The sequence below is a fragment of the Eptatretus burgeri genome, chromosome 2, assembly GCF_056783735.1.
Source record: "Eptatretus burgeri isolate ZD-2024b chromosome 2, Ebu_testis_v1, whole genome shotgun sequence".
Lineage (NCBI taxonomy): Eukaryota > Metazoa > Chordata > Myxini > Myxiniformes > Myxinidae > Eptatretus > Eptatretus burgeri.
The window spans coordinates 59186731-59198683 of record NC_140962.1 but is presented as its reverse complement, the minus strand read 5'-3'; the positions used below and the strand labels follow the sequence as shown (position 1 = coordinate 59198683).

The 11953-nt window shown below is 46.4% G+C and overlaps 1 protein-coding gene across 1 annotated transcript in view; it reads left to right on the top strand.

Moving 5' to 3' along the window:
- L3HYPDH (trans-L-3-hydroxyproline dehydratase) overlaps positions 1–11953 on the top strand; it is a 171372-nt gene that overhangs the window by 40335 nt on the left and 119084 nt on the right. Inside the window, exon 2 of the mRNA XM_085869479.1 lies at positions 8143–8312. Coding sequence (XP_085725605.1) covers positions 8143–8312 — 170 coding nt within the window. The remainder of the gene's footprint in view (positions 1–8142; positions 8313–11953) is intronic.

The following is an 11953-nucleotide window of genomic DNA, read 5'->3' as shown; positions in this document are numbered from 1 at the left end:
ATTCATTGACTGCTTACGTGTAAAAAGAAATACCCATTGTTTGAATGTCAACCTGCTCGTTGCGTCCCTTTCCTGTATCGCCTGCCATGGCACGTATCGGGAATTAACTGGCTATTAAGGCCGATAAAAGTGATCCTTTGGTCCGACGGGATTTGGCGAATTAAAACCGCTCGGCTTCGCACACGGAACGAGCACGCTTAAGCGGCTCGTTTTCGTACAGGTCCCGTCGAGGTATAAACTCTCGCTATTTCTGTCCGCGCGAATAGTTAGGTATATCGACAATGCGCGATTGACCCTGTAGCGCGTGGACAGAATAATTGACTAGTTTATGATGCGTTAAGGCATCCGTGGCTGGGTTCCGGGGTTGGTCCGGAAAGCCACGACTGGATTGCGGCCTTCGGTGGGTGCGTGACCGCGATTGGACTAGAACGGTCGTCTGCACGCCGAACGCGGCAGAAATCTACAACAATATTTATTTATATATATATATATATATATATATATATATATATATATATATATATATATATATATATATATATATATATATATATATTTTTTTTTTTTTTACGAATTTGGAATTTGATTGCACACAACATACAGGTTCCTATAGTCAGCTATGTCGATAAGTGCTTGTTCCCTAGATAGCTCACATTCCATTGTTTAAATGTTCAGAAATCGATTAGATGCGCTGCGGATCGATTTAATAGTTAGGGAACGAACAATGGAGACATCCCTCCCCGTCTTCTGTGAAGAGGAAGAATAACCCTGCCGTCCCGTGACTCATGATGTCAACAACTCCCTCCCACCCATGGTTGAGCGGGGGATGGAGCACGAGGGCATGAGTCATGAGTCACACCGGTAGCGGGGGAAGGGCAGGAGAAGGATAAGAGATCTTTTCTTTGTTCGTGGGCAGAGTTGGAGTAGTAAGCTTTTTGCTTCGGCAGAGAGTAGTCGTTCAGCAGACTGTTGGGTCCTGCTTGGCTTGCGTTAGGGTTGAGGCCTTCGGAAGCTTTTTGCTTCGACTGGCTCAGTGAGCTTCGGCTGAGGCCTGGCTTGGGAGGAGGGTTTTTGGAGGCTTTTTGCTTTGGTGGTTCAGTGAGCTTCGGCTTCTTTTTGGCTCGGGAGAGCTTTTTGCTTCGAGCTGCTTTGTTTTGGAACGAAGTTGAGCCGGTTGCTCGGCTCGAGCTGCAAATGGTGGCTTCTTCTTCTTCGTTTGTGGAGCTCTTTGTTCTCCATTTTGGTTCCCGGCTTGGTGCGACTCATCGACCTCTTCGTGGAAGTGGTTCCTTGGGGAAGCGATGCATCGACGGGAAGGATCGGCGCCTCGTCTCACCAGCACGTGTTGAGAAGCGCGGGAGGATTCGCGGGAGCTCGGGAAGGATCACAGCTCACGGCGATTGGATCCAGCTTGCTCTCGCTGGAGCCCGGGTCCGAACAACTTGAAGACCACACGAGGTGGAGAGGTTGGAAATAGGCTCTGGGTTTCAGCTCGCCTGTCCTCCGAGCTGGAGCCCGTTATTAAGGGCCTCTGCCACCATTTCTTGGGTGTGTGTGTGTGTGCGTACGTGTGTCCGTGGGCCCGTCTAATAAGTAGGAAATTGTTAAGTGCTTTGTGTGCTGTAAATATTTGCATTGCATTTCGTATAGACTGTCGTAGTTCTTTTGTCGTGATTTTGTTGCTTGTATAATTGCATACGTGTTTTGCCTTGTTTAATTGCGTACGTGCTTTATTATAATAAATGTCCTTGTGTGAATGTAGACCTGTTCGTTGCGTCCATTCCCTCATTGAACTGCCCCATCTTGCACTCGGAATATAGTTGGTTTTTAAATAGCCGGTAAAGTGATCGGGTCCAACGGGACTGCGCGATAATACCCCGCTCGGTTATTCCAAAAGGAAGCGAGCTGCTTAAACTGCTCGTTTCCAAGCGGTCCCGTTGAGGTGCAATCTCTCGGTAACCTACCCGCGCGAATAATTAGGTAAATCGAAGATTTGGCGATCGGACCCTGTAGCGCGGGTAGAGTGCGGACAAGGTTGTGGTGTTGTTAAAAACACACCCGTGGCTGGTTTCCGGCGTTGATCCGGAAAGGCGCGACTGGATTGTCCGTTTGGTGCGCGAAGCGACTGCTATTGGTTAGGCGCGGTCGTTCACACGCCGGCAGGTGGAAATCCGTAACACTGGTGTCGAGGAGTGGGGTGCAAACTCTGCCGCCTTCACACCAAACCAAATTAACGGAGCCGTATCAAGGGTGTGTGAGGCGACCCTCCGGTTTCATCAAATTCCGAGCTTTTGAAATTATTTCCGTACGCAACATGGCAGCTCAAAACGAACAGGCGCAGGAGGGATTAGGAATATTTTTTAATGTAGAATCCATGGTCCAGGACGATAGCGCCATGCAGGTTGACCATCCCCCACGTGTGGTTTCCAGCACGGACCAGATGTTGGAGGTGATGGGACGATTGGTGGAGGATATGAACGAAATGAGGGCGAATGCGCAAAACATGGGAGGCCGCATTGAGTTTATGGGGCGATTTGTGGAAAGCATGAATGCCAGGGTGGACGTGATGAATGCAGACAGGCAGGCATGGAGAGAGGGGAGGGGGATGATGGATTACAAAATGGCGGCGCCACGTGCTGCAGTGAGCAAGCTGAGGGGGAGTGTGAATTGTGTCGGCCCCGCGGTGGAGGACAAAATCATCCGCGAGACACGTGGAGACGACGGAAATGATAAAAGAAATAACAGAGACACGGGAGGTAGAAACGGTAGAGGAGAGACTACACGATATAGACGGGGTGAAAGACGAGCACACACACATGGAGGTAGTGGAGGACGATGAGGGGGAGCTTGTGGAATGTCTCGTGATCCGGTGCAAGCAGCCGGATAGCCTCCTCCAGGAACGAGGGGAGGGAATATTTCCCCTTGAGGCGGATCTTGACCAGGTGGGTCTGGTCAAGCATTGCGAGGTCGAGGGGGCGAGTGCTGTTGACGTGTGCACACGAAGCTTGGGGGGTATGAAGGCCCTGGAAACCCTTGTGGTGGCGCTAATCCCCAGTGCGATTGTCCCGGTGCGTGTATTCACAAGTGTGGTGAAATGTGTGCTGAAACGTGCGCATGGCGTGGGTGAAAGGCGTTGTGTGGAACAGACAGCGTGTGCGAGTGAAATAGCGAGCTTGAGTGAAAAGGTGTGTGTGAGTGAAACCCCCTGTGCAAGTGAAAGGCCGTGTGTGAGTGGAACCATGTGTGCGAGTGAAAGGGCATGCGTGAGTGCACGGCCGTGTGTGAGAGGGACCGTGTGTGTGAGGTCGCTGTATGTGAGGGAGATGGCGGCTGGCATGCGGGAACATGCGTCCCGGTGTGAGTGTCATGGTGAGATGTGTGAGCGTCGTGGCATGGGGGAATTTTTGCGCGAGAGTGCGACGGTGACGGCGACAAATGAGGGACAAAGGCCGAATAGCGGCTGTAGCTATTTTGGGAACCGTGCCGGGTTTGCACGGCAGCGCGCGCGGGGTCCGTGCTGTGCGTCGCACGAGGCCGCCACGTGCGCGGCTACGCGAGTGAAACCCAGTCCGGAAACGCACGCGGTGGATTAGCCAATCCCGCAGATGGACACAAGGAAGGCTGGACATGGATTTGGACCGGACTGGTTCTCCAGGTGAGCGTGTGTGAAGCTCCGACGAGCAGAGCACATGTGCTCGCGTGGGGAACCCCTCGGAACGCGAGGCTTGTTTTTGATGCGCAGGGTGACGTCGTGGCTGAGTGGTTGGAATCCGGCAGAAGGGAAATCCCTGCCGGATGATACTGTCCGATAAGGGACGAGGTGCAAGAAACGCGAACAGCTGCCATGACGTCACGGGAAAAGAGCGTAGGTTACGAGTTGCCGCGCTGGTGAGCGCATAGAAAAAAAAATTAAAAAGCAAGCCTCGCCACTTCGAGTGGACACGAGCCCCAGGCAGGGGGTGGAAGACCCCCTGTTAGGGGGCACAGGAAGTACTAGTTATGGGGATGGGTTAGCGATAGTTAGACCGGCTTCTTGGGGACATGGGTTGTTCCTCATGGAGCCCGTGGAATGGATTAGTTAGAGGGATTTCAGTTTAGATTTCGGAAATGGGAATTTTTGGAGACATGGACAGACATGGAAATGTGTAGTGGAGACGTAGCTTAGATACGTAGAGTAAATGGAAAGTGCATTAGTTTTAAGGGATGACGAGGGAGCACGAGTTAGTCATATCAGGGGATTTAGTTAGAGAATGGCAGTGTGGAGTGTTGGTGTGAGTGGAAAAGAGTCAAAAGTGTACAATGAGTGAGTATGGGACAGCGGGCCGAAGTGTGTGAGTGGAGCGAATGTGGTATGCATGGTGCGATGACTGATTGGGGGGAGGAGTGATTCCCCCCCCCCCCAAGTGACCCCGGGGTCAGTTTAATGTTAGCAAGTGGGTTATTCAAATTTATTAAAAGGAGGTCGTTTTGTTGGTGTCGAAAGAAGGTACGAAACCCGTTTGGAGGGGTGCAGGAGTTCATGGACCGGCTGGGAGCGTGGCTGTGGAAAGGTGAGTTTTGTTTAGTGGACACCCCGGGCACCGGACTAGTAGGCCAAGGGCCCAAGAGGGGCCGGGATAGTGTAGTGGGCACGGTCAACCCATCGGAAACGGGACCCGTAGTGCCAGAATGCCATGGGGGCAGTGTAGTGGGCACGGGCGACCCTCGGAAAGGGACCCGGGGCATCAACACGCCACGTGGGCATCGGAGGGGGGCAATGCCAGAGAGGGCAACCCCCCGCATTTATAGGGAGCAGCTAGGCTCGGAGGCAGCCTGTGGGCCTGGGGGTGCCATGGTTAGAGTTCGGCAGAGGGGGAGTTCCTGCCAGCTGAGCCACGCTGCCCAGCCAGGAAATTCTGTGAGGGCACGAATGAAAATTTGAGGGCAACGCCCAAATTTATAACGGACACAAAGACAGGCGACGGGAATCATGGTTTTTAGAACCGATAGTTTTATAATGTGAGGCGTTTTTGGAAAGCCCGGGGGTAGTTTCAGGTTAATGAATGTTAGGGTAGATAGGAGATGTACCCCTTCACACCATCCATCCCTTCGCTCGTTGTAGGCTGCTGGACTCACATTGGTAGATCGCTGAACTCTGACGAGGCCATTCTGAGGCTTTGTTGGGCCTCGAGACAGGACGCTTGTCTCTCCCTATTCCCCTCCAGAGAGGAAACGTCGGGGTTGGGAGTAGGCCTGCCTCTCGTTTGCCTGCCTCTGCCATGACCCCATACCTGCTCGTCCTTGTTTGCATTTGCCCCTGTGTCCATCCATCACCATGTGCGCCAGGAACATCCAATCTTGCAAGTACTGCCCTGCAGGCAGCCCGTGCATCCATCATGTTCATTCGTGTTTTGCGACCATCTGCATCCATTCCCCTGCATCAATGAACTTTGAAATGACTTTTACCTTTTCCCCTTTCACAGATCACAGGTCCTGGGCCATGGTTAAGTAATGGATAAGTTGAGTGAAAATTGTTAAGTTGAACCCCACCTGCATGTTTGTTTTAGCGCCAGCAATTTTAGTTAAGTTGTTCGAATGAGTCTGTGAGAGTTTGTTTAGTTAGTTACGCAGCGCATTCGGTTATTTATTTTTGGGACACGTATAAAGAAATGTCGCACTCAGGGATCCGAAGGTAGAACGTACTAGGGGAAAACTTGCACATGCTGGTCACACGAAAATTTGACAACTCGGGACGAGTCTGTAAAAAGGGGAGGGGGTAGTGTTACGAATTTGGAATTCGATTGCACACAACATACAGCTTCCTTAAATCAGATATGTCGATAAGTGCTTGTTCCCTAGATAGCTCACCTTCCATTGTTTAAATGTTCAAAAATCGATTAGATGTGCTGTGGATCGATTTAATAGTTAGGGAACGAACAATGGAGACATCCCTCCCCCTCTTCTGCGAAGAGGAAGAATAACCCTGCCGTCCCGTCACTCATAATGTCAACAACTCCCTCCCACCCATGGTTGAGCTGGGGATGGAGCAAGAGGGCATGAGTCATGAGTCACGCCGGGAGCGGGGGAAGGGCGGGAGAAGGATAAGAGGAGATCTTTTCTTTGTTCGTGGGCGGAGTTGGAGTAGTAAGCTTTTTGCTTCATCGACCTCTTCGTGGAGGTGGTTCCTCGGGGAAGCGACGCATCGACGGGAAGGATCGGCGCCTCGTCTCACCAGCACGTGTTGAGAAGCGCGGGAGGATTCACGGGAGCTCGGGAAGGATCGCAGCTCACGGCGATTGGATCAAGCTCGCTCTCGCTGGAGCCCGGGTCTGAACAACTTGAAGACCACACGAGGTGGAGAGGTTCGAGATAGGCTCTGGGTTTCAGCTCACCTGTCCTCCGAGCTGGAGCCCGTTATCAAAGGCCTCTGCCACCATTTCTTGGGTGTGTGTGTGCGTACATGTGTCCGTGGGCCCGTCTCATAAGTAGGAAATTGTTAAGTGCTTTGTGTGCTGTAAATGTTTGCATTGCATTTCGAATAGATGGTCGTAGTTCTTTTGTCGTGCTTTTGTTGCTTGTATAATTGCATACGTGTTTTGCCTTGGTTAATTGCATACATGCTTTATTATAATAAGTGTCCTTGTGTGAATGTAAACCTGTTCGTTGCATCCATTCCCTCATTGAACTGCCCCATCTTGCACTCGGAATATAGTTGGTTTTTAGATCGCCGGTAAAGTGATCGGGTCAAACGGGACTGCGCGATAATACCCCGCTCGGTTATCCCAAAAGGAAGCGAGCTGCTTAAGCCGCTTGTTTCCAAGCGGTCCCGTTGAGGTACAATCTCTCGGTAACCTACCCACGTGAATAATTAGGTTCTTAAATATAAGAAAACAAATGTTCTTGAGTGGCCCAGTCAAAGTCCAGACTTGAACCCAATTGAACATTTATGGTGTGACTTGAAGGTTGCAGTCCATCGATGATCCCCATTGTACTTGGCAGAACTAGAGCAATTTACACATGAAGAATGGGGAAATATTTCACCATCTCACTGTGCAAAGCTGGTAGAGATCTACCCAAAAAGACTCATCGCAGCCATCGCTACAAACGGTGTTTCCACCAACTACTGACCTGAGGAGCTAAATACTTTTACAACCAGTGAATTTTGATTTGTACATGTTTTTTGCAGGTATTCCTGATATGTAACCTCCTTCAACTATAACACTGTTTAGTTTGATCTCTTCAGTTATGAATAAAAATGGTCATTTGGAAAAATGATTTTAACATAATTCGTAATTCATATAAATGTGGCATTATTGGTTGGGGATGGGGGTGAATACTTTTGCAGGTCACTGTACGTATAAGAATGTAACATAACCTGACCTGTTGTATCAGGTCAGGTTCGAAACACGTATTGATTTTCAATATGCGTGGACGCTCAGACACCGAGTACAAAACATGATCACACTCACGGTGTGGTTATCATCGACTGCCGGTGGTTATCATCGACTGCCAGTGGTTGATTTAAAACCACCTTGCAGTTTTTGTTGTTTCATTTGGAGGCTGTGGCTGCTGGTTGCACATTTTCTGTGGGTGCAGGTGTGCCACTGATGCAGTGCCCCCTGCTATCTGTACACTGGTACTCATTTTGCTGACCTCAGAAGGATGACAGGCTGAGTGAACTCTCTTGGTGTTATTTCAACAACACAGTAGGGGCTCAAAATCAAGACCCTAAGATCTTAAGCCAGCCATCTTAACCGTTAAGCAAACATCAGGCTTATCTTGCAGTGACAAATACATACAACGTAGTTGTAAACAGTTAGTTTGAGTATGTGTGTTTTATCGCACTGGATCAATATATGTACAATGAACCTTAGTGGGGAAGAACAGCCTGAACTGGAAAATACTAATTGGTCCACCATACTTTTCTTGTCGTTACTTATCCATCAGGGATAATACAGGTTAGTGATTCACAAAAAGTCACAGAAATATTGAAGGAAATGTGGATGTCTTCAATTTATTCCTACACTGAATTATCCAGGAATTTGAAGGAGCACATTGTTATATATTGATATATTATACTTCATATGATGATACATTGTTTTCCACACATGTGCATAATTGATCTTGGGGTTTCCTGAAAATCACTTCTGATGTGATTTGCAGAAGTACCGATCAATGTGCCTGGACATGGAGATCTCAGTTTGGACATTGGGTATGGCGGTGCATTCTATGCTGTGCTCAGCGCAAGTACACTGGGATTGGATGTACGGACATCTCGTACAAGTGACCTGACTGCAGCAGCATCGACCGTGAGCCAGGCAGTGAAAGAACAGGCAAGATGTTGAGGGGTTTGGAAGATTCCTTGGTTGTTTGAATGAGATTATGTTAATTCAGTGGCTTATTTAGAGCATTGTGACTAATTCTACAATCCATTGATTTATTTCTAGAAATAAAGTAGTTTTAAGTCTTCTGAGACTAATCTTTTCTCAGTTACCAGGAAGTGTGTGCGTGCATGTGACATATCATCTCTGAACAAAATTGAAAATACAGTTAAACTGCAATCTTTAACTATCATACGAGTACGTGTTGTGCATCTTTAAAAAAAATGTGCAACAAGATTGTGTTTTCAATGTGAAATATCCTTGCAATACACTGCCATATATGGTAAAATGCTGTACTTCGAACACTATATATGTAATTCGAATATCAGGCCTGACCAGCCAGATCGTGAAAGACTTGGGTCAAAACCTTCCCCCGGCCAACCCCACAAGAACGTGGGAATAATTATAGCCATTCAAGAAAAAAGATGTGGTGGAATGTTGATTTACAATTAATTTGGTGGAAAAAAAAATGAATGAAGAAAGGAGTGTGCATTAATTGATGAGAAACCAATTATATTTGATTTGTTAAATTTCAAATGTGTCGATCTTGCCTTGTGCGAACAAGTTTTCCATTGTCCCTCACACATGATAATAATTTTCATACACACGGGTTCTGACAATACACCCTTTGACCATGTATGCCCGTTTTAATAGTTTCTCAGCTTTCGCTTTCCAAGCAAGTCATCAGTGCTGAGTTGACATTTACACATTAACATATAATAGGATTTAATCACATTTGCCCCTCATTTGCATTATATATAAATTAAGCCTCCCCCTCTAGCATTGGGGAAGGCTTATTGCTGTTGTAGGGTTTGCTTCTACAATTAGCTCCCTCAATTTTTAGCTCACCTGGAATGTAATTCCGGGTCGTTTATGGGAAGGCGTGTCGTCCGTTCGTCCATTAGTCCGTACGTCCATCCATCCAAATACATTTGCAACTTCTCTGAAACTCCACAAACAATTTTGATGAAACTTCACAGGAGCCTTCATCACCCGGTATCGACTAAAGTTGTTTCACTGCATTAAAAAAAAAATCCATAGGTATTTACTTTCTTCTCCTTTAAATATTTTGTGGGTTATCCATGCCTACCAGTGGGTCTATGTTTTTCTTATCTAGCTGCTACCAGGTGAGCGCCCAGGGGTATTGCCCATATTTTAGTCATGACCCAATTGTAGACATTTTCACATTTTTCACCAACTTTCTACTAAGGTTTATCCGATTGGAAAAAATTGCCCTCTTCAGATAGCCGAGGCCCTAGACTAGAGCAAGGCACATTTACACTTAATTTAGATCATACCCTTCCAGGTTAAAGGTCAAGATCTTACACCCACAAGAGTAGTAAACCACTATTTAGGCATTTCTCCCTTTTTCTGCCAATGAAAAGAGGCTATTAACATCGATGTCCACGTATTGAAAGATACAGCTGTATCGCGGAGCCGGCTTGAACTTTCGGAATGAAATTTTGCATCAATAATGGGAATAAAAAGTGTGCGGGGTTGACTTAATTATTGTTTGACCTTGACCTAATTTTAAGGTCATGACCCAATTATAGACATTTTAACATTTTTCACCAAAACTCAACTAAGGTTTATCTCATCAGAATGAAACTGCCCTCACTAGATAGCCTAGAGTAAGGCGCACTTACACTTAATTTATGTTATACTCCTCCGGGTGAAAGGTCAAGGTCAAATGGCGGTCTGAAAGAAGAAAAACGCATTTTTTTTAACATTGCTCAATTCTGACAATGCGGAATCTCAAAGACCGCTTGTCCTTCCAAAATGTTCTTGCATCATAATAATGGACCTGAACTGAAGTTGCACACACGATATTTGTTTTGTGTCCTTTACATACTTTTTTTGGTTTGTGACCTAATTTTCAAAAAACACGTTTTTGATTGTAACGTCTATAACTTGAATAATCTTCCTCTGGTTTTCATAATGTTGAGTTTTGTGGATACATTATATAGGTGGGCACATATTTTCTTAATTCGCACTCTATCCATAAATTTTATAGGTCAAGGCCATATCGTGGTCTGAAAAAAATATGGCCATTATTGGATCATGAGCCAAGGGTAAGTAGAAAGCGATGGCCAAGGATAAGCCTCCCCCGGTTGGGGGAAGTTTACCTTTGGCCATCGCTTTGTGGTAACAGATATCTAGTTCTTGGTAATATTGCTCTTATTATGCACTTATTTATGTGAGATGTAGCATCTTTCACTATAAGATTCGATGGAATATAAAATTTTTTAAAGTTTTGGAATCTCGCATGATGAGACCAAGGGACAAGGTCTGCTGCTCTCCCATCGCAGACAGGTTGGTGGTCTGTTTTATACCATCTATTCCTCAATATTGCTCCCCACCGCTCTCGCAGTCCTCTCACCCTCCACAGCAACTCCAGCATGCATGTGTTCTTCCGGTAACCCTCTCCTGGTTAAACTTCTAAAAATCCAGGCTGATTGTACACCTCAACTCCTTTATGCCTCGTTCTCCCATATATGAAACCACCTTCCAGAAGATCTGCTATCCTTCCTTTTTTTTTTTTAGTCATAATTCAGAAAGTTGTTGTTCATCCTTGATTGGAAAACCATTTTTGATACCCTTCCCTCCTTCCTCATTTTTGTCCCAAATTCCTTCCCATTTTCTTTTTTCCTCAATCCTCCCATTTCTCAGTTTGTAATATCAATAGATCCTCCCCCATCTCCTCTCCTTTTGCATATCTGATATGTTGATAGCCCCATAATTAGCCATGATGTTTCAGAAATTAAACCACATCGAGTAATATCATGTTGTTTTGATATCTTGAAACATTTGCTTGAATTAGTCATATTAAAGGCCATCAGTTTATAATAAAAGCAGTTGGGGTGGGGGCAATATACATTATTTTGACAAAGCTAAATACAGTATATTGCAGTGTGTATAAGGCTGCACTCATGTATATGGCGCACACTCATCTTGCATCCCTTTCCATGGAAAAAAAAAATCACATTTTGCAACCCAATTTTGCAATGATCCAACATGACTCAGTAATTTTAAAATGGTCCAACATGTCTCAGTAAGACAAATACTATTTTTATTTGAAAGTACACCTTTAAAAAAAAAAGGAAATCCCCAGATGATGTAGAATACTGACATACAATCATCCCACTTTAAATATCCTTTATGATAAAGTACAAGCAGAGGTACACACACCTTGTGCAGAAGGAATTTAGAGCTTAGAAAAAGAGAGCCGGGTACTATGTATAATTCCATTCTCCGGACTTGTTCGGGCAGTGGGTGTCTCTGGATGTGGCCAAGCAGTGATTGTCTCCAGAGAGGTCCGGGCGGTGGTTGTCTCTGGAAGTTTCTGGGTGGTGGTTGTCTCTGAACGTGTCCGAGCAGTGGCTGTCTCCGAACGGTGTTTGTCTCCGGACGTGTCTGAATGATATTTGTCTCCGGACATGTCCAGATGGTGTTTGTCTCCAGACCTTTCTGGGCAGTGTTTGTCTCCGGACAGTGTTTATCTCCGAGTGGTATTTATCTCCGGACGATGTTTATCTCCAGGTGGTATTTATATGATGACCGGTAGAAAATGGATTTCAGACATTATGTTTTGT